This window comes from Wasmannia auropunctata, unplaced genomic scaffold, assembly GCF_000956235.1.
Source record: "Wasmannia auropunctata unplaced genomic scaffold, wasmannia.A_1.0 LD336026.1, whole genome shotgun sequence".
In the NCBI taxonomy this organism is placed as follows: Eukaryota; Metazoa; Arthropoda; class Insecta; order Hymenoptera; family Formicidae; genus Wasmannia; species Wasmannia auropunctata.
In genome coordinates this window covers 223,848-250,860 of record NW_012026864.1, presented here as the reverse complement: position 1 = coordinate 250,860, position 27,013 = coordinate 223,848, and the positions used below count along the sequence as shown (strand labels likewise).

At 37.6% G+C, this 27,013-nt stretch overlaps 7 protein-coding genes across 11 annotated transcripts; 4 read left to right on the top strand and 3 right to left on the bottom strand.

Moving 5' to 3' along the window:
* Window positions 1–826: 826 nt before the first annotated feature.
* LOC105452664 lies at window positions 827–10,910 on the top strand. Of its 2 annotated transcripts, XM_011693975.1 has the most exons (8): window positions 827–927; window positions 1,139–1,402; window positions 1,767–1,931; window positions 2,013–3,326; window positions 3,401–3,524; window positions 3,832–4,164; window positions 4,397–4,560; window positions 10,849–10,910. In XM_011693975.1, exons 1-8 carry the CDS (start codon window positions 886–888, stop codon window positions 10,903–10,905), a joined length of 2,463 nt encoding a protein of 820 aa, XP_011692277.1. In that variant the 5' UTR covers window positions 827–885; the 3' UTR covers window positions 10,906–10,910. The 2 variants fall into 2 exon arrangements, with proteins under 2 accessions (XP_011692277.1, XP_011692278.1); XM_011693976.1 differs by lacking the exon at window positions 1,767–1,931.
* On the bottom strand, window positions 4,555–10,330 carry LOC105452663 (poly(U)-specific endoribonuclease homolog). Of its 2 annotated transcripts, XM_011693974.1 has the most exons (7): window positions 10,160–10,330; window positions 7,847–7,978; window positions 7,345–7,398; window positions 7,174–7,311; window positions 6,000–6,819; window positions 5,443–5,872; window positions 4,555–5,130 (listed from the first exon to the last, which is right to left on the bottom strand). In XM_011693974.1, the coding sequence occupies exons 1-7, from the start codon at window positions 10,209–10,211 to the stop codon at window positions 4,891–4,893; spliced, it is 1,866 nt and encodes a 621-aa protein (XP_011692276.1). In that variant the 5' UTR covers window positions 10,212–10,330; the 3' UTR covers window positions 4,555–4,890. The 2 variants fall into 2 exon arrangements, with proteins under 2 accessions (XP_011692276.1, XP_011692275.1); XM_011693973.1 differs by having other exon boundaries at window positions 7,174–7,398.
* Window positions 10,911–11,148: 238 nt separating the features above from the next.
* On the bottom strand, window positions 11,149–15,134 carry LOC105452662 (poly(U)-specific endoribonuclease homolog). The gene is made up of 8 exons (XM_011693972.1): window positions 14,993–15,134; window positions 14,314–14,676; window positions 14,128–14,205; window positions 14,011–14,055; window positions 13,475–13,780; window positions 12,125–13,283; window positions 11,644–12,055; window positions 11,149–11,476 (listed from the first exon to the last, which is right to left on the bottom strand). Exons 1-8 carry the CDS (start codon window positions 15,042–15,044, stop codon window positions 11,246–11,248), a joined length of 2,646 nt encoding a protein of 881 aa, XP_011692274.1. The 5' UTR covers window positions 15,045–15,134; the 3' UTR covers window positions 11,149–11,245.
* A 162-nt stretch (window positions 15,135–15,296) lies between these two features.
* On the bottom strand, window positions 15,297–17,743 carry LOC105452660 (glyoxalase domain-containing protein 4). Of its 2 annotated transcripts, XM_011693968.1 has the most exons (7): window positions 17,570–17,743; window positions 17,288–17,412; window positions 17,160–17,209; window positions 16,502–16,767; window positions 16,156–16,311; window positions 15,874–16,049; window positions 15,297–15,799 (listed from the first exon to the last, which is right to left on the bottom strand). In XM_011693968.1, the coding sequence occupies exons 2-7, from the start codon at window positions 17,375–17,377 to the stop codon at window positions 15,680–15,682; spliced, it is 858 nt and encodes a 285-aa protein (XP_011692270.1). In that variant the 5' UTR covers window positions 17,378–17,412; window positions 17,570–17,743; the 3' UTR covers window positions 15,297–15,679. The 2 variants fall into 2 exon arrangements, with proteins under 2 accessions (XP_011692270.1, XP_011692269.1); XM_011693967.1 differs by lacking the exon at window positions 17,570–17,743 and having other exon boundaries at window positions 17,288–17,498.
* Window positions 17,744–17,749: 6 nt separating this feature from the next.
* Window positions 17,750–23,467, top strand: LOC105452661 (protein pigeon). Of its 2 annotated transcripts, none has more exons than XM_011693970.1 (10): window positions 17,750–18,035; window positions 18,291–18,427; window positions 18,503–18,827; window positions 18,995–19,251; window positions 19,692–20,848; window positions 21,114–21,446; window positions 21,662–21,876; window positions 21,989–22,198; window positions 22,269–22,340; window positions 22,427–23,467. In XM_011693970.1, the coding sequence occupies exons 1-10, from the start codon at window positions 17,762–17,764 to the stop codon at window positions 22,495–22,497; spliced, it is 3,051 nt and encodes a 1,016-aa protein (XP_011692272.1). In that variant the 5' UTR covers window positions 17,750–17,761; the 3' UTR covers window positions 22,498–23,467. The 2 variants fall into 2 exon arrangements, with proteins under 2 accessions (XP_011692272.1, XP_011692273.1); XM_011693971.1 differs by lacking the exon at window positions 17,750–18,035 and adding an exon at window positions 18,128–18,223.
* A 325-nt stretch (window positions 23,468–23,792) lies between these two features.
* Window positions 23,793–25,114, top strand: LOC105452659 (RNMT-activating mini protein). The gene is made up of 2 exons (XM_011693966.1): window positions 23,793–23,967; window positions 24,074–25,114. Exon 2 carries the CDS (start codon window positions 24,085–24,087, stop codon window positions 24,391–24,393), a length of 309 nt encoding a protein of 102 aa, XP_011692268.1. The 5' UTR covers window positions 23,793–23,967; window positions 24,074–24,084; the 3' UTR covers window positions 24,394–25,114.
* Window positions 25,115–25,566: 452 nt separating this feature from the next.
* On the top strand, window positions 25,567–26,949 carry LOC105452658 (transmembrane and coiled-coil domain-containing protein 1). Its single transcript, XM_011693965.1, has 4 exons — window positions 25,567–25,822; window positions 25,963–26,040; window positions 26,116–26,435; window positions 26,517–26,949. Exons 1-4 carry the CDS (start codon window positions 25,762–25,764, stop codon window positions 26,607–26,609), a joined length of 552 nt encoding a protein of 183 aa, XP_011692267.1. The 5' UTR covers window positions 25,567–25,761; the 3' UTR covers window positions 26,610–26,949.
* Window positions 26,950–27,013: the final 64 nt, after the last annotated feature.

Sequence of the window (27,013 nt, the reverse complement as noted above, 5' to 3'; positions counted from 1 at the left end):
CCTTCTAGCGCGGTAATCGTTGCGATTAAAGTTTCTCCTAGTTGTGTCGTTCGCCCGAATGTTAAATAAATTATATTAAATACTCTTAGAACACCCCCCGAACACAGGGGCGGAGGAAACATGTAAAGCTACTCGAATGTTAATATTAAGTTATCACGGTCTTGGCACTTGTTATTAAAGAAAAAAAGAGAGAGAAAGAGAGAGAGAGAGAGAAAGAGAGAGCCATACTTCTTTTCCAGGATTATATATATATATATATATATATATATATATGTATGTATGTATATATATAAAACATTTTGAAAGAGATAATGAATGCAGGAACTTTTTAGTAGATGCAATAAGAAAAAAAAAGAATAAAGAGATTTTTATAAATACATCCGCAAATTACCATCGCTTAATCCCTCTCTTTCCTTTCCCCCCCTCTCTTTCCTTGATTTTTTTACTAAATCGGAAACGCGAAATCACTTTGGCGTCACCATGATGCGGAAATATGTGAAGTCTCCCGCATTACAAATGGTAATGGTAGACCTGTTTGTTCGATTTACACTTTAAAGACGCTCGTTCGATCGTCACGTACACACATTTTGCACATTTATGTAACGTTTTTAATGTTTGTAAAGAATTTTCATTTATACATATATTTATTTATTGTACACGATAATCATATAATGCGTTTTTATACTTTTTGTATCTTTGTCTTCTTAACGAAATATGAGAGATAAAAAAAGTGTAAATGATTAAGTGTAGTTTTCGGTGCCATGATAAAATAATTAGCCTCCCCTAACAAGAGAAGCGCGACGCACTTTGTCCACTTGGCTTTGTCCCCCGTTCCTCGAAGAACAGTGCAACGTAGAACAATCGACGAATGTGCGAACATTGACCATGTTAAATGTCGCGTCTTTCGAACGATGCGTCTTAGAGCTGGTACGCCGTTTTGCATTACAATTACATAATTTCTCCGCGAGTTGTTCGATCGCTACGCATACATTAGCGCGAGAAGAACGCGTAAAGTGTCAAGTTCTGTCGTTAACACAAAAAAATAATTTATACAGAAATGTACATTTCTGTTTAACTGGCGTTGACAAGTATATCCTTAAATTTTACGCGTTTTCAAATATGTAGTTATTCATTACAGATAGCGAATTCTTTGAACGCGGACGCCTCGGCAATTGCCGTAAGAATTCATGCGGGGAAACGCGAAATTCACGTTGTCGACAATGGCGTTGGTATACCGAAAGACGTGCTAAAACGTACCGTGAAATGTGACGCAGAAGCCGTGGGCAATCGGCAACAGGTACGCGAACTGCCCGAAACGAACTATCTGACGAATATCTGCCTTCTGTCCGACCGTCTTACGATTGCTTCGAGGTATCAGTATTCTACGGAGACATTCATGAAGGTAACGATTGTAATTGTTAATTTGTTATTAAATCACTTGAAAGTGGTGACTTTATTATTTAATCACTTAAATCGGTGAAAGTAATTAATGTAAAAATATAGGCATATTCCTATTTGCTCGTTAAATAGTCGTCTTTAAATTAAATTTTAATGAAAAGAAAATTAATTTCAAATCTATACACACATGTTGAATTTAATATTAAAATTTAATACGAAATTTAATTAAATTTTAATATTGAAATGAATATTGTTAAATTTAATTATAAGTTTTATTATTTAATATTGAATTTAATTAAGATTTTGAAAGACGGATATATTATTTACGACTTTTCAAGAGTTTCTTCTTTGCATTATTTTTGTCAAAGGCGTTCGAAATGGGTTTTGCGCTCAATTTGAAGCAAATAGAGCAGAGACCTTCGCGTGGCACGACAGTGTCTATTTACGGCCTCCACGAAATATCGCCGCGTAAAATGTGGGATATGTCAGCAGTTTGTTTTCTTATTGCGGCTATTGCTGTTACAAAGTTAGAAGTACGATTTAATTTATTGTGTGCGATTATCAGTCGGGATAATTTGTTTTTCATAATCTGTCCTTTACATTGATGCAATCAGGTGTCGTTCTCGATTAGAGATGAGGAACGGAAGAAGGTTGTTTTAAGAATTGCGAAACCGCATAGCCCGGCCGAAGTTCTGAGAACGCTGTTTGGGAAGGATCTGTCGTTGCGTAATGTATGGTCGATACAATGCAGTCCCGAGAGTGGCGCGAATTATCACGGTTACGTGGGATTATCTGATAAAAACGCGATGCAGTGGTTTTTTTTTAATCACAGGCCGATCTATTGCCCTCTTATTCTGAATTTGATTAAGATCGTCTTCAAGGAAAGGCTCAACTTATCTTGCGATCAAGAATCCAACACTCGCGATTTATACAACGAAAATATGTTTATCCTGTTTTTCCTTACGCTCTCACGGAAGGAATTCACGCTTGTTACCGAAAGCGGAGAGAGATACATCATGTTTTATAATATGCAGAAGATATTAAATGTCATTAAAAACTGCGCCTTCAAATGTCTCGCGGACGAAGCTGTAGTTTCTATCCCTTATTTATGTAAAAAAACGCAGCTGTTAAAGCGAACATATTTGAAGATAGAAAAATCTGTTTTTAACAACGGTATCAATGGACGGTATCAAGGAACGACGTCAGAGAACGTTCAGGGTAAAAATGTTCCATATTCGATGATGAGAAACGAGAGCGCTATGATTAGCGTTAAAAGAAGGAAAATTACATCAACAGTTACATCGACCAATTGTTTTAATAAACAGCCTATAAATGATAATACTGAAGCCGCCAGCCGTTATATAGACAAGAGAAATAATATATTAAATAATATCCGATGCCAAGTAAACGTTGCTTCTGTAAAACGTGCAAATTTGTATGAGGATAAAGCTGTAAAGAAAATGCGTAATGGCGTTGATGAAATGCAAAGGAGTTCCATGAATGTAACAGATAATTCTAGTAAATCCGATAAAAATCACAATCATCGTAATGACGATAATAATGATTTCACAAACATGATCTCTCCCCTTTCCGAATGGTCGAACTGGACCTATTATACAAATAATGAGAAACGCGATTCTGCGAAAAAGATGAATGACACATTTTCCGAAAATGACATACGTATCCGACAACTTTTCGAACGTAACAATCAATTTGATTTTCTGCCACGAAAATTGTACGGCCTGCTGCAGCACCGTCACGTTAAATTGACAAACGTAAAGTGCTTTGACAGTCCTAACGATACGATTCCGCGTAAGAGCCCATTTATAGAAAACTGGCAACATGAGCAGATAGCGGTGCATCCTTGCAAGATGAAGCGAAAATTATGCGAATTTAGATTATCACGGGCGTCATTGAAGTGTATAAAAGTACGTACGTAAATCTTTAAAACAATAAATTATCTCAAATGGAACCGTTTTGATAAATATATTTTTTCTTGTAGATCATTAATCAAGTTAATGATGAATTTATTGCCGCGTGGATGACGTGGAATGAAATGAAAATTCTATTAATGATCGACCAACATGCCGCTCATGAAAGAATACGTTATGAAAATTTACTTCTTAGTACATACTTTTATTTTAAATAATACTTTTTTTATAAAAATAATATATTAGTATTATATATATATATTAGTATTTTTTAAAATAAATAGTTTATTAGAAAATGATATAATATTAGATTAAATTAATTTTTTAAATTAAACAAATCGATGATTAGTCTATTGAAATTGATCAATCGTATTTGTCATTTTGCTTAACAGACAGATGCGATTAGTCAGCTCCTAATGGATTAACGTCGATTAAATTAATTGAAGTTAATCGAAGTGGGCTTTAGTTCTTAGTTGTAATTATTATTATTATTATTATTTAGGGTACAAAGTACAAAACGAGGACGAGTTGCTCTCTATTAATTTGCGCGAGCCCCTATTCATGGAATTCCCTACAGAAATGTGCAATTCACTCATACGCAATAAAATGTTATTGAGAAAATATGGCATAAGTTTGGGATCGTCGAAGGAAAATATGCTAATAATACGCGCGATACCGCAATGTTTGATTACTAATAGTGATCCCAGCAACAGCGAAAAGATACTGCCAAAGATTCTTGGATTATTAAACGATGTGTTAAAGAATTGTAACACAAGTCAAACGAACGCATTACCGTTAACTATTCATAATGCTATAGCATCGGAGGCTTGCCATGGTATTCATTAGATTAATTATTCCATAAAATATAATTGTTACGTACAATTATACATGCGTGTATAATTTGTTATTGTTATTTAATTTAATATCATTATTATTAAATTAAAGATGTATATACTATCTTATTAATTAATACGTTAAAGATTTCTGTATTTTGAAACGTTGCAGATTTATCTGCAATTTTATTTTGCAAACTTCTTATTTCTTTTTAACTTCAAACATTTTTTTAGGTGCCATTAAATTCGGCAATAGACTGACTTTGCAGCAGTGTACGAGCCTCATAAAATTGTTGAATTATACGAAATTTCCCAATCGATGTGCACACGGACGACCGACTATAATACCCATGATCGAATTTTCGGAATTAGGAAAAAGGAGTGCCAGAATACCTGAGGTATGCATTATAATTGTATCCCTTCCAATTTTATTACAGATATAAGTTTATAGTGAAAAAGAGAGAGATCTCGCATAGTCTCGTCTTCGTGAATTCAAGTTTGTACATATTCGATAAATGAATAAAAGCGCAGAATTCACCTTAAAATATCATGGTGGATAAATATGTATATTAAACTAAAAGCAGCATGTAAACGTACAAATTTTGTTCCATAAATTTTCTTGACTTAAGAATGTTCTCTTCTTAGCTATCTACGAGAATTTATATATATAATCGTACAATTTATCAAAGAATCTCAAAAGGGCTCCTCGACTCTTAAATCTTCGGATTTCATCCCGCGACAAAGCCAGCGATCATAATATCTTTGCCGAAGTAGTTGAATCTGGTAGAAACGAGACTGACGTCCTTCCCGCCCAACGAAACCGGGCATACGTCATTCGGACGCAGGTAGAAGCATACTGTGTAAAGAGCCATCTCCAATTCGGGTGAGAGGCCGACGAGAAGGGTCGTGACCGAATGTTTCGTGTCTGGTATATTGAACGCCGACCGTATCTTGATAGCTTCTCCCTTCTACGAAGACAAAGAAATTATGCAATAAATATAGAATTTCCTTTTAGAATTTACCCTGAAAGTCATGTTAATTCTGGGACAACATATAGTATTTCGACAAATTTTATATGATTTTCTCTGTTTTTTTTTACTGTGCACTACAATAAATTTGTTGTAGCATATATTTAAAAAAAATAAATAAAAATCACATAAAATTCGTCGAAATACTATATATTGTCCTACGATTGACATGATTTTCAGGGTAAATTTTAAAATAAAATTCTCTCCGTATAAAAATCGTCAAATAAAACGTGAACGTGTCATTATACTTACGTCCGCTAGTTTGACGTCCTTTATGTATCCGCGATAGTCGAGTTTCTTCTGCGTCTCCTGTTTGGCGTAGTAAATCCAACTCTGCGGCCCGATCATGAAGGAGTCGAGCTTCTCCGCGAGGAACACCGCCTCGAAGCCGGAGCTGGACGGCTCGCCCTCGACTCGCTGGAACTGCGAGAACCAGATGCGCTTCAGGGTGTCCTTAAACTCGTACTCGTCGTTCGGAACGAATTCCTTGTCGACCAGGAACTTCATCGTCGCTTTAAACACGTCGGTCTCCAAGAACCTGTCGAGCAGCTCCGTTTCCTCCTTACGCTCGTCGGGCGTGACGGTCTCTTTCGTTTTAACGTTCATCTCGTAATTATCGTACAACGCCAGCACGCTTTTAATCGTCGGAATTTCATACGCTTCCGGTTTGACGTCCAGTAGGCTGAAATTAGGTATATCAAGACGAGGTCAATGTAACTCTCGACATGCGGAATCATTTCATCCAATTATTTTATCCACGACAAAAAAGTAACACAAGTTAGTCAAACTGGCGCACGGTTTCTACTTACGGCAGCGGAGCGTCATCCGCGGTACTATCCTCCTTCGTCTCGCCCTGCAGATTCACGGTGATGTACTTGTACGCGTTGTTCTTATCCGCCTCGAAGAGACTTTCCGACAGCTTCTTCACCTCGTCGTTGGAGATCGGATAGTTCGGCTGACTCGGCTGATTCTCTTGCGGAGGAGTGGGCGGATTGGCGTTGCTAGGTGCATTAGCTTCACGCGCGGCAAGTTCCTTTTTATCCCCTTCCGGTAGCGGTTGGACCGGCGCGGGCGTTGCAGAGCTGGCGGCTGGCGCTCCGTTATTGTTCGCCGGTGCCGCCGCCGCCGCCGCCGCCGGCGCTTCCCCATTCGGATTCGGATTCGACTGATTGTTATAATAATTATTGTACGTAATCTCGGTGTGGGTACCGCCGCCGCCGGCGTTGCCGTTGCTGTATCCCGGACTTCTGCCGTAGATGCCACCCGGTAGCAGTCTGTTGACGGCCGCGCTCACGCCCGCGCTCACGCTGGAGTAAACCAGCGCTTCCTTGGCCAGCTGGCCGATACCGGGTCGGCTCGGCTGCAGGACGGTGAGCGCCGGCGCTTGTGCGATAGCCGGTTGAACGTAGGACGGCTGATGGGCGTAGGACGGCTGTCCGCCGAAACCACCGCCATAGGGTGGACTGTAAGCTGGCGGCGCGTTGTGCATAGACGGATTGTAAGCCTGGCCGTACGGCGAGTGGCCACCGTAACCACCGGGGTACGAAGGATTCGCGTTGTGGGACGGGTAGCCCTGGTAACCCGTGTTTCCGTAGGAAGGATTGTTGGCAGGCTGTCGAGGATATCCGCCTAGCAACCGTCATCGGAAAGATTAAAATTATAAACTCTATATGAAAGTCAATTAATCTTCATGTCATGCAGTTATATGGAGAGATTGAAATTTTTAAAGGAGGAATAATAACGAGATTTTTTATTTTAGAGTAAGATTTTTCAAGAATGAGACACAAATATTGGAACTTTAACTTTGAAAAAGAAATACTTTGCTTGATATAATTTTAGCAACTTTGATCTCCCGTATTGCAAATGCAAAAAAACAGAGATTTCATTCTCGAGCACCTATATATCGTCAAGATCTAAACTGCCGGTGTTACACTGTGCTTTCATTCCCTGTTTCTTTGAAATACGGAAAAGTCATTAGTTTACCCGATGGAGTGTATGGCGGTGGCGGTCCCGACGGATGTCCTGATTGCACATTCGTCGCGCTAGTCTTGGAAGCATGTTCGGTATACGGCGGAGGTTTCCCGGCTCCGCTACCTGGTGGTGCGTTCCCGGCCCCGCTCCCTCGTGATGGTGGTGGGTTCCCGGCCCCGCTCCCTGGTGGGCTATTGTTCGGTGGTACGTTCCATCCTACTTTACCCGGAGTTGAGCCTGCAAACGGGATTTGTATTATGGACGAGTGAAACATGCGAAGCCGTAGAAGGCTGTTACCTATATGAAGCAATGACTCATCAAATTTGTAAGAGATCTGACGCACAGATACATAAATATTTGCAAACGGCGCAATTCCTTGTAGAATGATTATGAAAAGGAGCTTAATGCGGTGATCTTTTTTCGATTAGATCGATCTTCCGATGTAACCGGCGATACAGAATTTTCTTTTCTTTGTTGCCAATAATATATATATATATATATATATATATATATATATGTATATATTGTGCAACGTGGTGCAATATATTGAAAAATTGACAAATATGAATATTAAAGGAAACATGTAGTAATTGCAATAGATATAATTAACAATAGTAAAAGGTAGAGGTAATAATATTATGATACAAATATTAAATATTCTCCATAAATATATAATATTACATACCTGATTGTGAGGGCCGCTGAGTTGTTCTTGTCCGTTGATTAGAATTACTTCCTCGCCGAGAGGCGGAGGAAGAACCCCATCCTGAGCTACCGCTCCTTCGTCCTCCGCTGGTTTTACGACCGTCTGTGTCTGCTGTAAGCACATGTTATACATGCAATTTATCATATGTGCAATAACTTTTAACGTTTAGTCTTTCGAAATTATGAATACGTCTTATTGTCAGTTAATGCAAGTATGATTAATCATCTACTATACTTAAGTTAACTATTACAATTAAAAGCGTCGATGTATTTGATTTTACATATCAGTGCTTAAATATTACTTAAAAATTCAATTCATTAGTATAGCATTTATATCTTCACTTTGTGAAAAAAACTCTTATGAGAATTAACAAAAAATAATTGCAACTCCGGATAAGAAACGAAGTATAGTTCTGAAGGTACTTACAGCTTTAGTCTAAATCTAAGCACAGAATGTGCAAATAAACTTTTATCCCGTATATAGAAATTCAGAATATCCTCATTTTTTTTTCATTTACGATGAAAATTATCAAAAGTAGAATCATGTTGGAATGAATCGAGATGTTATAGATAGATTTCTGCGTCGTAAAATACGTTGATTGAGTGACTATCAAGCTATCTATATGCAACCTGGTGTCCTCTTTTATTTCTCGCGACACCGGTGCAGATTACCAGGCCTATTGTTCTTCAACAGATTATTATATAATATAGAGGCAATTGTGTGGGTGTGTGTGGGGCCCGTTCACTCGTTGGCTCAATAATATGTGTTGGCTTAATATTATGCGCTGAATATGAGAGTTCGTGTCCACATTATGTAGGAGATATAACTATGCTCAAAATCAAGTTCACCCTTGAAATCAAGAATTTTCCACTTAAATATTTATATCTTAAACTCCTTCCGTAATGAGACTAGCAAATTTCATTTCTAATTATTCCGATATCAGTATAGATTTACAATCATATGTAATTTTCAGCGAGGCTGTTTGCAATTCTTTGCAATCCTTCTGAAAGAGCTACGAAAGTTTGTACAATTTTTTTTTTTAATTATTTGCGCAACATAAAATTTGACAAGCACATCTTGAAACAGTTTTCAGTACGTGCCTTTCGATGAGAATCTCCAATTTAGTATCATGAACGCAGTAATGCAATTATGGTAAACGTCGTCAAGTGAATAATACCATACGAGGAGCGTACATTGACGGCATGACGTATGAGTAACATGGAAGAGCAATTTGCTCTGCTGATTTCACTTATTACGCAGTCTATATTTGTTGGTCAATTTATCTATGTACGTTCTACGTAAATCTTACGTGACTTAAAAGTATTTCCTCCATTTACTCACGTCTAATTAAGTGTCTAATTATATAAATAGATGATCCATTTTATCTATCCATTGTTATCTATCCATTTTTTATTTATTTTTATGCATATTCTAAAAGATACTTCGAAAAGCTTTTAAATGTAGCACGAACAGATTAAAAAAATTATAAATTTTATACATCACGAAGATCCGATACATGTTCTTTTAATTTAATTACGTTTTTTTTTCATGTATTATACACACACATTTTTTTTAATTTATATTGCACAAATTAAACGTATTTATTAATAAATTATACATATATTCTTAACTCATTTTTTTTTAATGATGCAATAACTGGTTCTTAAATTCACATCTGTATTGCACACAGCGAGATTTTTTGATAAATCTGGAAACTATGTTCCTCAATTGCCAGTAATTTTTATAAATTAACTCCAGCCTAATTCGTGAATTATAGATAGTTAGAAGTGAATGAGTTTCCGCGAATTCTGCGTTTCCGTGTATACGTAATACGTAACATGTATAAACTTGATTCCAAGGAAAGTTCACTTAAACAGAATTTTTGTTTAAAGTTTATAGTTACTAATTAATATCGAATTTTTTATAAATTCTGAAAATTCTTTTATTAAAAATCCATTTTTAATTAAATAAAGTATTTTGTTGTTTAAACATTTTACATTACAAATTTGGGAGCATTCTAAAGTTTATACTTGAATTTGGAGCATTATTAAAATAATTAATTTTAAATAAAATTTTAAGAAGTTTTAACAAAAAATTATTTTAATAAAAGTCAATGCTTGATTTAATCGGCACATTTCACTCAAATACATTTTATGCAAATTTAAGAGCATACATCTTGTGTGAATCTGATATTTCTCACGTGCACAAACTTCACCCATTAATTTAACAACGCCTTAGTAATTATAATCTATAATAATGTAATATCTGCTTTGGGATAACATATGTGATTACCAAAAATAAATAAAACCACGATCACGGTGAACAGGCATGTTCTAATTTTCATTGTTGTCCGCTTCGCTTCTGACGAATTCTCGTTTCGATAGATTAAAATTTCGAAGAATCTCTGACACGCACTGTTTGTTCACGCAGTCGACGTGCTACTACTACCGTTCGACCTTATACTGAACGTCCTAGACGTCGGTGACCATCGCCCGTAACATTGAATGATTCATACTTTGTAGGCTTTCTCTTTCCGCTGATCCTCGGCGCCTGCACAACTGCAATTGGTCGAGTTATTCGATTAAAAAGTTCTCAATTCGAAATGTTAATTTAACAATATTTCGATTTTTTTTAACACGATCTTTCAGACAACTATTAAAACTTTATAAAATTTGGAGCATTAGTTAAAGAATAATCAAAGAATGCTATACGGTGCAGTTTTCTAAATTTCTCGCGCTTTCTCTACAGATTTATGCTGTGCAGATTTCTTTACTCTCTCCTTAATAAAAATTTACAAGATATTGTTTTTGTTTATCTCTTTACAAGGTTTATTTATTAAATTGCTTTTTGTGTAATTATAAAATTTCTAAATAATTTGTCTCTAAAATGAGGTCTTATAAATTTAATATACTTGAAAATAATATACATTGCATAAAAATAATTATATATTTTACTAACCAATATTATATTACAAATTTCAGAAAAAATTGAACTTTACATCCTTGAAGAGGACTACTAAAAGAGGTAAAAAGAATTGAAGTAAAAAAAAAGAACAATTCTATTTTTCAATATACAATAATGATTGTCATTTTTAAATACTGCAATAACAAAGAGAAATATTGTTTATTTAATTATAAAAATCATTACACAAAAAAGGTACTGTATTTATTATAAGCGGCAATAATTTTCCAAATACATTGCAATACATATTTCTTATCAATGTAACAAAATTTGTCTCACGAGAATAAAAATACAAATTAATTCATTTATTACAATCATTCTTATCTTAATTAATATGTTTAATGTTTTTATTAAAATTACGCTCGCGTTATATTTTAGTAATTATCACATCCGAGAATTCATTCATATAATACAGAATTAAAAAGTAGGAAGCGCAAGATCCACAAGATCTTTCCCGTAATATCTAAACGAATGCGTGAAAATATGAAACTTCATTCCACCGAGTGAAACGGGACATAGATTATTCGGTCTGGCGTAAAAACATATCGTATATAGAGACATCTCAAGTTCGGGAAGCGTGCCTATGAATATCGTTGCGTTCGGTCTGGTAATACCATCCATTTGAAAGTTCAATTTCAGCAAAGTTCTCTGTAAAAAAAACAAATATAAAGTAAGTTATAACCAATTTTAAAAATGTGATATACTTTTTTATTTTTTTCGTGCTGATAATATATGTGAATGATATATTAAGAATTTAAGACACAATAATATATTCTTATATATTACACCTATATTATATAACATGTATAACTCACGTTGCCATTCTTCATGTCAGTGTATCCCATGTAATCGATACGATTCTTCGATTCTTGATAATTAAAGTATATCCAGTCCGTCACCCCAAGAAGCTCCGTGTCATACCTTTCGGACGTAAACACTCGCTCGAATCCTGAGGTGGCGCCGTCGAACGTGGTGAACCAGATATGCCGCAATGTGTCCTTCCTCTCGAAATCGTCGGGATCGATGAAACCTCGATCCGACAACCATCGCATAGCTCTGGCCATCACGTTCGTGTTCAGGACCATATCTAACAGAAGATCCTCTTTCTTTCGCTTTTCCGGTGTACGAGTCTCCTTCACGGTGGAATTGTGCTCGTAGCAGTCGTAGAGCGCTCGAATAGCTAAGATCGTCGGATAATCGTACGCCTCTTCTTGCACGTAAATTAATCTAGAAACGATAAGTATGTAAGTAAAACAAGAATAATCATACTTGGACGGACTTGAACGCAAAACTTACGGTCCCATAGCTGTATCGGTTACGTTCTCCGATTTACTCTGAGGATATAACTCTATATACTTGGATATATTGACTTCTTGCTTCATAAATAATTCTTCGGACAACATCATCAGATCGTCGTCCGATATTTTATACTGCGGAAAATAAGCAGCTGTTCCTTGATTATTCGCTGTACTGTCAGCAGAAAATTCATTAGAAGACACAACTGGGGAAGTTTCCACGTTGTTGACTGCATCCCTTGTGTTTACAGAAGAACTGCCGCCAACTGGATACGTTGCGCTACCGTTATTGACAATTGTAGGAACCAATACACCGGGAGTAATAACTGGATTGTACACCGGACTTGGATTCATCGGATAAGAATTTATCGGATTTGGATTCACGGGATTTGGATTGGAAGGATACGCAACATTTCCCTGCGGTGCATTCGGCGAACCCGAAGAAACACCGTCCGGAGAGGCACCGTTGAAATAATGATTGTTATAAGTTATATGCGTTTCGCTGGTACTGGTACCACCGCTCGGCGGACTTCTGTAATCGTTCACGTAATGATGGTGCGGATTTAACAGCCTATTCACACCGGCGTTGATTGTGGAGAACACGAGGGCCTCCTTCACCATCTGACCGAAGCCTCTGCCGCTGTCTTGCTGACCGGGGACCATTATGACCGTTTGTCCGGGTATGTACGGTTGTGATGCCGGCTGCGCCAGGACGTGCTGCTGCTGAGGATAATAGCTATGTCCGGCTGCGCCGTACGTTCCGCCCACGGGATGCGTGGAGTAAGGATTTCCGAATGTACCCGGTACGGGTGGCGGAATGTGCGCTGGGTAACTGGCAGGATGCCCGAACGTTTGACTGGGAGGAGAATAACTGGGATGATACGTGGAATGAGGTTGATTCGATTGACCGTAGTGATGACCGGGATAAGGGGGCGGATGTGGATTAGAACCGGAAGGATAAGGAGGATGTGGATAAGACGCGGAAGGAACGGGCATCGAATTTGGACGTAGATGATCTTTGAAGCCGATGTTAGTAGAAGTGGAACCTGGTGGGTAAGATTGGCTCGGATTGAAATGCGGGTTGCTCCATGGAGGATTGCCAGATGCAGTTCCGTGTGACGGATTGTAAGGCGCGTTTGGTTGGCCAAAAGAAGTTGGAGCTGCGAGAAAATTGTATATGTTAATTTTTAATTATGTTTAAATTATTCATATTTCTTAGAAAATATTCATTTTTTAAATTTGCATTGATTTTCCGTCATAATCAGTAATTATAATTGACAATTATTGTTTCTTGAATTTCAAGAATTTAAAAGCATAAATTTTCTTACTGAAAATATTATAAAATATATACCATGACTTTGCGAAGGTATCACAGCTTTCGTTGACGGTGCGGATGGATTGTATGGTGCTGACGGATTGTACGGTGCGGATGGATTATATGGTGCTGATGGATTGTACGGTGCTGATGGATTGTATGGTGCGGATGGATTGTATGGTGCGGATGGATTACGCGGTGCCGATGGGTTGTATGGTGCGGATGGATTGTACGGTGCTGATGGGTTGTATGGAGCTGACGGATTACGCGGTGCCGATGGATTGTATGGTGCAGAACTTTGTCTACTCTCTGTTGCAAAACCTGTTCCATGACTCCCAGTTCCTAATAGAAAAATAATAGAAAAAAAGAATCAATTATTTCTTATGCAATAAAACAAAATAGAAAAAACAAACGAGTGAAAACAGATGCAAAATAAAAAAAAATTAAAGTATAATATAAAAGTATAAAAATATCTAAATTAACATAACATTTGAAAATAATTCTTTCTTTCTTATAATATATTCCAATTATAAATCTTTAGTATTTATTAAGATAATAAATGCTAATAATACCTGTACTACCATACGGTCGGCCAGGTTGTGCGGAATTAGTTTGAGCTTTGCAAACATAAAGTATTCACGTTAAAATTCAGCAAGAAATAAACAGTTGTTATTTGCTATCGCACTTACAGGGTCGCGTAGCCCCTCCTCCTTCAGCGTTCAAGAAGGTCGAGGATGCATCTTTATTTCGCTGATGCGAAGTTTGACCTACAATAAGATTAAGACGTATAATTCTACGTACTGTAATTGCAGAAAGATTGGAACAAATAACAATATCCTCTCTTTTATCATATCATAATCACGTCATATACTGACCTGTGTTCGATGAAGTTCCAGCCGGGTTTGATCCCGACGTGTGTCCACTTGGCGAACTTCCATGTCCAAAAGGACTTGATCCCGTCATATGTCCACCCGAGGAACTTCCATATCCAGTCGAGCCTGTACGTCCACCAGATGAACTTCCATAGCTAGTTGAGCCTGAACCTGTCGTATGTCCAGAACTTCCATAACTGGGGCTTGATCTAGTATTCGAGCTCGTGTGACTGCTTGACGAACTTCCATAACTGGGGCTTGATCTAGATGAAGAAGAATATGAACCTCGTGATGACGACCCTCGTGATGACGAACCTCGTGATGACGAACCTCGCGAGGAACCGCCCCTTCCTGCGTTTACATCGACTGAAAGTAAAGGTTTATGTTTAATAAATTTATGCAAAATTATTTTGTTTCACTGATATATTAAGGAACTAATTTAAGGTAGCTCAAAAAAATTATCAAATAGTCAAAAATTACATAAGATAATGTCGATAATGTCCAAAATTATTATCAATAAAATAATACTATTTGTAAAAGTTTAAATAACGTCAATATCCAAAGAAATGACTTATGATAATATATAAAGTAATATTTTATATATATATATATATATATCTATATATATATATATATAAATATATATATATAAAATATAATATATGTGCATATAGATATTTACCGGTTGAAAGAATCGTTAAGAGAAATAGGAACAGCAAAATTCGGATGTTCATCTCTATAAACGACGGTAGTCTTTACACTGATTTAAGAAAACTGGCACTGGCGTGCAGATGGCTATGGGATGACAAATATACGTATGTTCTTTTTACGTTTATCAGCTTTTCTTCTTGATGTATTGCGTCTTTCTTGGTAGTGATATAAACACATTAACTGATTACGTTGTTGATCTATTGACCCTCACTAATACAATAAAATGCTTTCAGTATAATTACAGCTGATAAACGTTAGTATCATGAGAATTACCGTTTCATATTTAAACGTCAGCATTTTCTATTTCTACGAAAAGGTTACAGAAAGATCACGTTTTCTACTCATACAAGATTTGCAACTAAATTAAAAACTTTGATGCAAAATTTTTTAGTAAAATTTTAGTAAAGTTTCAGTTTAACGATAAATATGAATTTATATAAAAGTACATGATATTCAATTTCAGACAACTTGATGCAAAAAATAAAATTTATTTTTACAAAACAATAAGAACATTTTTTTTTTAATTACGTATTTACATATTTTTATTTAGATGCGCCCATCACTTTTAAATTCTAATTTTTTCATTAGCATTCCGCCACCATCAATATCTACTTAATATTGAATTACAAATAATACTCAACGGTAGTTGAATAATTTTTTACAAGTTATTTGTTGCCTCCTTTTCAATATATCTATTTAAAATTTCTTCACTTGGATAATCTGGAACTGAGAGTTGTCTAAATCCTTCGTCGTCTACAAAACAGATTTCGTGCCCATCCTGGAAAACAACCACAATGACATTTACAAAATGTGATTACACAGTGTTTTATTTTAAGTATCGCAAGTACTTACCGGATCCGCAAGAATGATAACTCTTACAGAAGCCTTTCCCGGTGTATCTAGAGTTATTAGATCAGTCAAGATTTTATTTCCACTTTCTTTAATAGCTTTTTGGATCGCCGGTTGCTCCGAAAACGGTACCGAGAAAGCGATACGTCCATACGCCTTTGCGTGATTGACTTCGGTGCCTGATATATAGAATTCACAAATAGTAAATATACTAAATATTTAGTGTGAATAATCATAAATTTGATAAAATATAAAAATAAATTAGATATAATGTAAAATACTCACCAATATCTTCAAATTCAAGTTTGGCTTGATCTTTGCTATAGCCCATCAATACGCTTTTATCTTTCCTATCAAATACCTTTAATCCCAAAATATCTTTCCAATAGGCAATGGTACGTTCAAGATTGGAGCTGGCCAGAGTAACTTTTTCTACTGGATCTATTTGAACATATTTAAAAAAATAATAATTTTACCAAAAATATAACCTAATTGTTATTTTCTTTTTCATAATTCTATTTTATTCTATAAATTATTTAGTAAGTTATTCAAATTACTGTAATAACACAAACTAATTTATAACTTCATAGTAGTAAAGTTAAAAGTGTAGGTTGATTGATTTTGTACTTACCGCTGTTAGCAGGATGTTGCTCGTTAACAATGTGATATTTATACCCACCAGGTGCCTGCATCACAAACTTTCCATTTTCCTCATGCATTGGCCATCCATTAGCGCGTGCTCTTTCAATCACGTCTTTCGAACAAATAGTAATAGCTTTGAAATCGTTTCCAGTTTCATATTCTTTAATCCCATAATTATATGTCAATTCAATGACAAAATGTGTATCTTCAGGGCCATATCCTATCATCGTTTTGCTCCAACGATTTGCATATGGTCTGTAAAAGAAATATATAACTTTAATGTTTTATAAACACTGCAGTGCTTTTGATGTAAAAAAAAAAGATAAATATGTATATATAACATACAAAAATAAAAATTATATTCTAAATAACGTTATAGATTATGGGAATTATAAGCACATATCAACAGGTTGCAAGCAGCCATTCGATATGCCACATATATTTAGAAAAAGAACTTAAAAGCAAAGACATAATTATAAAAAATATTAAAAAATACACTTATTAATTGTTACATTTTATATCGATGATAAATACAAAAAAATCTTTTTCTCATTGGTTTCGAGCACATGAAAAATAAATCATCATCGCATTATCACGAGAAACTATAATTGTTGCGCCACAATGACAAGTCACGAGCGATTACTCACCCGTTGCACGCGGCCTCGCATCCGTCCGAGAATTCCTCGTGTCTCAGCACCTGGAAAGACGCACAATCCAAGGATTAATAAGTCGTGCGACAAAGAAAGAAGGAAAAAAATACGGAAATTATAATTACTTTCATCCCGAGAATCTCTCGATAAAATTTCGCCGTTAACCCGCGATCCGGTATCTTGAATACAAAATGCAACGCGCGTCCGGTAACCATTTTTTTCCCTCGAAAGCTGTATCCCTTCGATGCAACTGGAAGGATCACGATTGATCACGATCGACTCAACCTGGCTAAACCAGAGCGTGACTAACGAGAGGAGTCAGGAGAGCCAGCAAAATGCGTTTCTGGAATCTGGAGCAGGGCGGGAGGGAGAGAGAAGGGAATAAATATACACATCACTGTCAATACCGGGCACCGGCTGCTCCGATGTTTGAGTTGAATCAACCTCGTTTAACTTGATTTTTAATTCAGATTCCAAAAAATCCTTTGTTTTTTTGTAATATTTTGAAAAAACCGCAACGTAGAGACAATGAAATTACTAGATCAATTTTAATTGGCAATTTACAGTGCTGTTGACTCTCTCGCTCTCGAGGCTTTCAGATGCAATTCAGGTTAAGGCGAATTTTCACGACGGTTCGTTCGGCATCATTCGGCATCGCTCGGCTTCGTTCGGCGAGCAGACGACAAGAAAGTCTAGGTCAGGAGTCAGGAATAGGACAGAAGAAGCGTCGAAAAAGAGGAGCATTTTTGCAACCGCATATTAAACACAGTGGACAATCGGAGGAACTTATTCACGAATTGTTGTCTCTGACAGATATGATAGAGAACCTCGCGGCGAAATTATGTTTGCTTCTGTCGGAAAACGCCAGCGCAGGTAAATGTCGTGAGGGGTTGTTTGTTTATCTCTGTTAAATGGAAAAGATAATATTATGTGTGTGTATGTGTGACATGTAGGCTTATCTGTACAAAAATATTTTGCATGTCCACACGTATTTGAAAATGACATAAGACGATTATGTAAGATGTCATCCCTAGCGCAGCAGATGATTTTAAGTGACCAATGTACATAAGAATATTGAGACTGTATTTATTATTGGGAAAAGAGCTAATTGACCCTTTGTTTCCTCAGCCGAGCAATGGAAGCTACTCGGGCAGGAGAAGGACGGCTCGATACTCATCGGATGGGTGGAGGAATCGGAGAGGAACGACGCGTCCACGTCGTGTACCGTAGTCGGCCGTTACGACCAGATTGACAATAAATTACAGGTGAGAATCACGAAGGAGATTCTCTCGCCTCCCCCTTTCGCCGCGCGGATGTTTTTAACGTCGATTGGATTTCAGGTACTGCACCGCTTTTCGGAGGTACTCAACATTGTTCAAGCCACGGTCAACCAAAGTCATACTCTGATGGGATACGTGACGAAGCAGAGGAATCGCCTGGGGACGTTGGAGGATCCCTCGGAGGATCGCTGTTCGGATCACGAGCACGGGGAGCACGAGTCCCACGAGGAGTTCTACAGAGTGTTCATTGTGGAATTAACCACCGACGACACCAAAGTGCACGATCTGGAGATAGAGAGGTCTAAGCAAGTCCGGATACAATTTCTGTATAGGGAAAAGGAGCAGCTGAGTGTGGACAAGTTTCTGGTGCTGATACATCACGAATGTGAGTAGAGTCTAATCGTAGTCTTACTATTACTGTATTGTAATTTTACTTTTGTGGAAATAGAATTTTAAAATACAAAATTAAAACGCATAGTATTGAGGCATCCTATTTTATTTATAATTTATTTTGTAATCGACATATCTTTGCAATTTGTGTGTTATTTCAAGGTATTTTGACATATACCGCTCAATTCGACACGTCCGTAAGCCCCTCGAGGCCGATAAAGGAACTGAAATCCGAAACCCTTGTAAAAACGTTCATGTGGGCACAATGGGACATGATTAATCAAGTCCTTTACCATATACATCATCGACGAATTCCCGCGAGCGTGGTCACCGAAGACGAGGACGAGAGTAATTCCCGGTCTTCGAAACCGACCCTCAGTGGTCTTCAGTTTCACGACGACCTGCCCCATGAGACAGTGGTGAGCATTTGACGATAAGAACGGTAGGAATATGTAAGGTAAACGTACCAGTGGCTGAACGTGTATCTATAGCTGAACAAGTATACAAAAATTTATTTTTAAATGATTTTTTTCATAATATTATAATTTAATTGTAATCTTTAAATATTTTTACAATTAAATTTTGATATTAATATAAAAAAAGTATTTGAGATTAATAAATTTTGTGTACGCGTTCAGATATAGATACATGTTCAGTCACTGATACATTTACCATTTATTCAAACTATTAATCCAATATAATTGTTACTAACATTCTGTATAGATTACATGCTAAACTGATTAATATGCCGATAATAATTTTTAGTCATCAATATCTTGTGCGCTTGCTAATTAAATTAACTCCATAGCGAAATGCATGGCATCGTATTGGCTTGTACAAACCTGTTGTATCTTTTTAGCTGAATATCCCACTAAACCTACCGCTACTGTCGCCGTCCTCTAGTTGCGGGACTTACGAAGACGACGTGATACCCCTGCGAGTCCACGATTGTTCCCTAGATCTCATAGTGGTGTCGGACACCAAGGGGATGGTCTGCGTTTGTCACTACTACCTTTACCGGCCGGTACAGCCGCCGCAGCACGTGCTCAACTCCCTGAACGAGTCCAACACGGTGCACTTCGCGTACTCGGTCACGCTGCTGCATCACAGCTGCGTGATCCATTGCGTGATACCGGGTATATCGTGGTCGCGCGCCAAGCTGATGCGGCCGACCTTCGCGATCTACGAGAGCCACCACATGATCGTGTTCGTGCCGGGGCTGTTCGCGCATCTTCTCGAGATCGGCGTGAACCACGAGCCCTGCTGCCACATCCTGTGCGGCCCGCCGCCGTCGATCCCGTCCCGCGTCTCCTACCTGGTGCCGTTACTCGACTTGGACGGCGCCGGTAAGGGAACGAGGAGGAATTCGGACGGCAAGAACGGCAGCTCGGACGGAGGTTCGCTCGCGGCGAATTCTAACGCGAGCATACTGACGATAGATTTGCCGACTCTGGACCTCGTGCAGCTGACGATACCGCCGGACTTTCTCATTGAGGTTTTCCGCAAAGAGACCTCGGCGGAAGTCCGCCTGGGGATACTCCATTACTTCCTCTGCCACAAAAACGACATGGAAGTTATCGCGGAGTTGATGTCCATCGTCGCGGAGAAGCCGCGCTCGTTGGACATCCCGCGCTTCATGCAGGAGATACTCATAGGCAACTCTTACGCTCTGGTGCAGAAGAACCTCCTCGCGGACACGGTCCCCCTGCTGTCCCTGCTGCCCGTCACTACCGTAGGGGATTACATGACTTTCGATATAAAGATGAACGACTTGGATATCACGCTGAGTCACGAGAAACTCTGGAACACGTCGGTAATGTTACTTTCGCCGCAGCAGAGGCTCGTGCCTTATCGCAGCGACTTGTGGACTAGATTGTGGGATCAGTTGAGCAAAAACGGTGGTGACAAACTGCGATTCAGACCTAGTCATATCGCGGAGAAGCTGTTAGTTTCTTTAGCTTGTTATCAGCCGGAGGCGTTATCCAGATGCAGCACTCCAATGTCTCCGAGCGGAGGGTAACAATTCTCATGCTAATTTCGTGCTCAACTAATTGCATGCTAAAGTAATGCACGTGAAAGTAATGCAGATTCGTCTTATTCGTTTTTTTTTCTTAGACAAAGAAAATGTATGTTTATCTATTATTTATAATGTAATTTATGTCTATTGCTTATAAAATTGCTTACAAAATTAACACAGGATTTCCTTCCTTATTTCACAGAAATATATTTTTATAATCAGACTCACAAATGTACGCAAACAATAAATGATAACGTGTTACAGATTTGTTGCAATGCCACTCGGAGACTTCATGGGCAATCGAAACATCAAGCTGGATTCGGGTTTGCCGTTTAACGAGACCGAAAGTTGCACCGCCTCGAAGCAGGAGCACATTGTGTCGGTCAATTTGCGGGAACTTTCGATGTATCTTCTAAAGAACGGCACGCACACGTCGACTATGCACGCGCGAGGCTCTTGTACCCCGCTGCACGTTCATGCCATGGCCACGAGATACGTGGCTGCGCAATTGGAATCGTCGCGCATATTGTGTCAAATACTTTGCAGAGCAGCCGGCGTTGATCCGAGAATTGAGCAAGAGCGCGGCTTTAATCTCATGTAAGAAAACAATCTTGGCGCAATTTTATATATCGCTGTATTGATTATGACTTATATTTAGTAAAAACGAACATAAATTCATTCATTTGTACATTTTAGGGTAGAGTATTTTTACTAGAGCAAGATTTAAAGTAGAGCGTTTTTAAAATGACTTATCGATCATTTATCTATCTCATCGCTGTATCAGGTATATTCATATAATGTTATCTTTACAGAGACCAATTGGACGAAGCGAGACGATGGTTGTTATTTATGCTCTTACAGCGATATCGGTACGCCATAGAGAACATCGCTTACCCATCACCACAAGGATTCGCGTCGTTTTTTACTTACCTCGGCTACCGTACTCTCAAATACTCAATGTTTCTGCAATACATAGAACGCTCGGTATTTGAACTTCAAGTTGACGTCACCAAGGTTATTTTAGCCGGTACGTATGTAATAAGAAATTATTGTATCTTTGCTACAGTTTTTTTTTTTTTAAGTCTTGATCTAGACAGAAGATATAGACATTTTAACATAGATTGATGACTTTCGTTTAGATATCAGCGATACGAAGGAAAATGTCGTTCAGAAATTGAAGTTGCTGTCCTTATTGCCGAGATCTCGCGGAAAGAGACTCTTGAATCAGTGGCTGCATCCAGTTAGTTTGATGCTGCGAGCCAGAGAACACGCCGCGAATATTCTGTGCGGCGAAGTATCTCAGAGTCGAACCGGCAGTCGGACCTTACAACACCGTAATCATCATAACAGTGCGTAAACTATACGAATAATAATTTAATTAATGCAATTTCTACGGTGACAAGCGTGAATCGTTTTCAGGTTTGGCGGCATTTCCTTCGGCGGATCGTTTGTCGCCATTGGACACCTTTTTGGATTTGCTCACTGCAAAAGGTGAAATTTAATTGAATAACATTCTTGGTTTCAATTACATTGTCTTAAGAATATTTTTAAAGTGTAACGTAACTCTTATTTTACAGCTAGTCTCACAGAATTGGATTTCGGGCTGTTGATAGAAGCGACAGTAACGTCTACTGAGGACTTTCTCTAATGGAAATTAAGTTTAGCTTGTAATAATCGAAAAATCTCTTAAATATGTCAATTGATTCAATAATTATTGAATCAGTTGGGTGGCAAATTTAGACAGGATTTCTGTGTACTTAAGATCGCACTTATCTTAAACTTTTATAATTCTTAAATCTTAAATTAATTAGGTGACAAATTTATACAAGATTTCTATGTATTTAAGATTGCACTTATCTTAAATTTTTATGATTCTTAAATCGTCTATGGGGAATTAGTTCTTTAGGAAGGATAATTGCAAGAGGTACTTATAAACAATTTTTCTTTTAACAAGAATCTCCAAAGTAGCAAGTGCCATTGACGTTCAGTTACCATTAGCGATTACAACATTTAATGTTTAATAAGCAAAAGTAACAGAATCTAGTTACTTGACAAGCTTAATTAAGTACTGCATATTGCAGATTTATGATCGACGTTTGGAAAATTTTCTTTCGCTTTTTATGCGAATAATTTTCCTCTTGACGTGGACCATCAATTAGAAAATGAGAAATAGCGAAAACATCATCTTTAAAAAATGTTTGTGCTGTTCTAAATTTTTATCAGCATGTTCCTGCGCGAGTAACAAAAGCGTGGGAGTGAGGACTTAGATAGTTAGCTAAATCGTAATATTAAGTTTCGTTGGTGCACACCTTTTATATGTGATTTGATATCCTCGATTTAGTTTGTCAAAGACATGTGATATAGTGAGTTATGAATATTCTGTGACTAGCATTCGCGCATGCAATGTCTATTATTGTATATGTGTATTATACATTAATACAAATTATTATGTACACTCGTTATAAATTTAGTGTTTTAGGATTAATTATTTAATATAATAAGACATATGGTGCCCCTATTGCTTTACGTATTGACGGAGAAGGATCGTAAAATGTAAATTTTAAAAACAATGCTGAATATAGAATTTATCAATAAATAAAACGAATTACAGTAAAAAATGTCTATATGTATTATTTTATCTAGTATAAAATAAATAAAACAAGATTTTATTATTGTTTATTTGATTTATTTAAATAATTTCCTTTAATTAAATTTATATAATTAAAAAACAGGCTTCTCTTTTTCGCATTAAAAAATTTTTTTTCAATATAAATTAATACAATATAGTGCAACATTAATATTTAATAATATTTTCATATATTTCTTTTTTTTTCCTATAATATTTCATTTCGAGCACAGAAACATACTCTCTGGCCGTGTTGCAAATGATTACCAGATTTACCAGGGCTAAATCTATAGTGACTATAGTGCACGCGACGTAAATTATAGATTAATGGAATGTCAGTGAATTTTGGAACGCAGAACCACTGATGAGTCTGTTTAAAGAACATAACCTTCACCTTGCATCTCGAGCGAAGAGTATTCAGCGATTTGCAGCGAGTAATAAGGAGCCAGTGGGGAATAATAAACCGAGCGATAGCGTGAAATGCTTCTGGCTGTAAGTTCCCTCCTACGACTACGACATTTTCCCCGTATTTACAAAATCCTCATTAATTATTTTAATCTTATGTTAATCATCGTGTTGTTCCGCATGCAAACCGCAGATTCGTTAAACATGACGGACAACACTTTGACGAGCGAGCAAACGAAATTCGTAGAGGAATGCGAGGAGGAGTTCGGGGACCGCTACACCGAGAACGACGCCGATTTCATGAAGATGAAGACGCGGGAGGCGAGGAAGCCGCCGATCGTGGACCCTTGGCACAACAAGCCGCGCAGGCACGACTGGTCGCGCGGTCAGAATCAAAATCAAAATCACGACAGGCGCAACCATCACTGGGATCGTCGTAACAACGAGAGAAACGAGAGATTGGAGCGGCACGCCGGTAAACACTTTATGCATCATCGGCAAAGGATGTATTGACTTAGCGACACGCGGATACAAGGACTCTCGAGAACTTGGATAACACACGGAGACTGGTGCGGCGTGCCGGTGAACACCTCGTGCATCATTGGCGAAGGATGTATTAATTTAGCGACACGGATATACAAGAAACAGATTCAAGAACTTGAATTAGCACACGGAGATTTTCCCTAATTTATAATTGTTTGTCTATGCGTACCGCGTCATCGATATAGGTGATACATACATAAAATATTTATTTAGACGTGCAAAGCACACACTTGTTCATGCATATTTTCTCATTAATATAGGTGATATATGAAGTACTTATTTAATCTATCGAGTATCAACACTTTAATGACGAATAGCGATTGTTACATTCAAAATTTCTTAGCTACTAGATCGATTGTACTAGCGGAATCAGTTATACATATATATCTTATAGTCATAATTTTCTTTATTACATGCACTGAAGTCACAAGAGCATATTTTTCACAATATAAAAGATATGACGTTCTTTGTATAGAATTGTACATACGATAAAAAAAAATGGAAAAGTTTCGACCAGTGCGACGTTTGATCTTGCTATATGAGGTAGAAAAGATTCGATTTTATTTATATACGTACATTTATACATCCTCAAATTAATGAGATGAAAAATATCAACATGTGACTCACGCCGTAAGTAAATGGACGATGTATTAGTTCAAACGTTCAGAATAAAAATATGAATAATATGCGATTTAACATTTTCTTTAGACATTCTTAACGTTCCTTGCGCTTCTCGAAAATAAATGAGTGCTCGAATTTTATACATGACAACAATAGAGAAATAGATGCAGAAAATGAAATTGAAAGACAAGTCTATCTAACATGCAATACAATACATAATTTGTTGTGTATTTATTTATTTATATTCAAAAGTTCTTAGCTACTGGATCTATTATTATATTAGCGGAATCAGATATATATATTTTGTAGTCATAATTTGTTTTATTATGTGCACTGAAGTCACAAGAGCATATTTTTCACAATACATATTGTGTATTTATTTATATAGATTATCATAAAATGTATTTCCGATAAGCGAGAAGAAAATGTGCAGAAGCGCCAACCAATGAGCTTTATTGAGCACAATAACCGATGCGTTGCGATGCGTTTCGGAACTCGTCGAAAGAGAGACCACGTTTCAACCTACCTGCTGATAGCGCTGATACATCGTTTCGCGATTTTGATACGCTTAGCCTCGTGTTTACTCGTCGATTCTAGTAGTAAAAATACGGCTTATCGAGAGGGAATCTCTCCGGTTGATTGTCGATCGGAATTCTTTATTATGCGGAGTGATCGCGTCGAGCTGTACGAGGTGTGAAGTAGAAAAAACTCGCAAACATGTGGGCAGACACTATCCTGATTTTATTTATCAGCATATGCACGGCGTTGCTGGGCGAAGGTAAGAGCACTAGTGTATCAATAAACGTGGATGAGGAATATGAGGACAGGTGAAACGATTATTTATTTCGATTCCACGTGCATTCACGTTTATCCGCTTCGATGTACATATACGAGCTGCTTTACATCGTATTGTTTTAGGGTTGACGTGGTTGATGGTCTACAGAACTGAGAAGTATCAAAAGCTGAAGGCCGAGGTCGAGAAGCAGAGCAAGAAGCGTGAGTGCTTTCGCCCCGAGACGTCCCCGTTGTGCACAGTGCGAGGCTTGTATTAACGCGCCTTTCATCTTTCAGTGGAGAAAAGGAAAGAGGCACACGGCGACTCGTTGGACAGGCAGCAGAAGAAGAAGATCGAACGGGAGGAGGAGAGGTTGAAGAACAACAATCGGGACCTGTCCCTCGTGAAGATGAAGTCGATGTTCGCGATCGGGTTCGCGTTCACGGCGCTCTTGAGCATGTTCAACAACATATTCGACGGGCGAGTGGTCGCCAGACTGCCGTTCGTCCCGATCAGCTGGATACAGGGCTTGTCGCACCGAAATCTGCCGGGCGATGATTACACGGAGTGCTCGTTCATATTCCTGTACATATTGTGCACCATGAGTATCAGGCAGGTAAGTGAGAGTCCTCCGATCCGTGTCTCGATCGTAAGCCCAGGAAAAAAAAATTCTCTTTTGCCATCGTCTCGTTTCTAGAACATCCAGAAAATGCTTGGCTTCGCGCCATCCAGAACCGCGAGTAAGCAGAGCGGCAGTATCTTCGGACCTCCGCCTCAGCAATTTAAATAGAATTTAAATTTAACGAATTTTGTTACTCATGTTTACAGAGAGATCTCTCTTTTGTATGTACATCTTACTCTGTGTATGTGTGTGCGTATGTGCGTGTGACTCTGAAGAACTTTTATTTATGTCCAATCTTTATAAAACTTCACACGCTACTTTGTATGTACATCGTGCAATTGAATTATAATCGAGTGTCTTCGGAGATTTTCCTACAATCTCTTTTATCTTCGAATATAAGATAATGTAATTATCTCTTTATGCTTACATTGAAATATATGTTACGGATCACTTTGTTAAACTGAATGAATTTAATAGAGTAAACGAAATAGACGCAACACGAACTTTAGTACAAAATACCTTTACTGTTTTAGTGATATTATAATGCTATATTATATATAATAAAGGATATT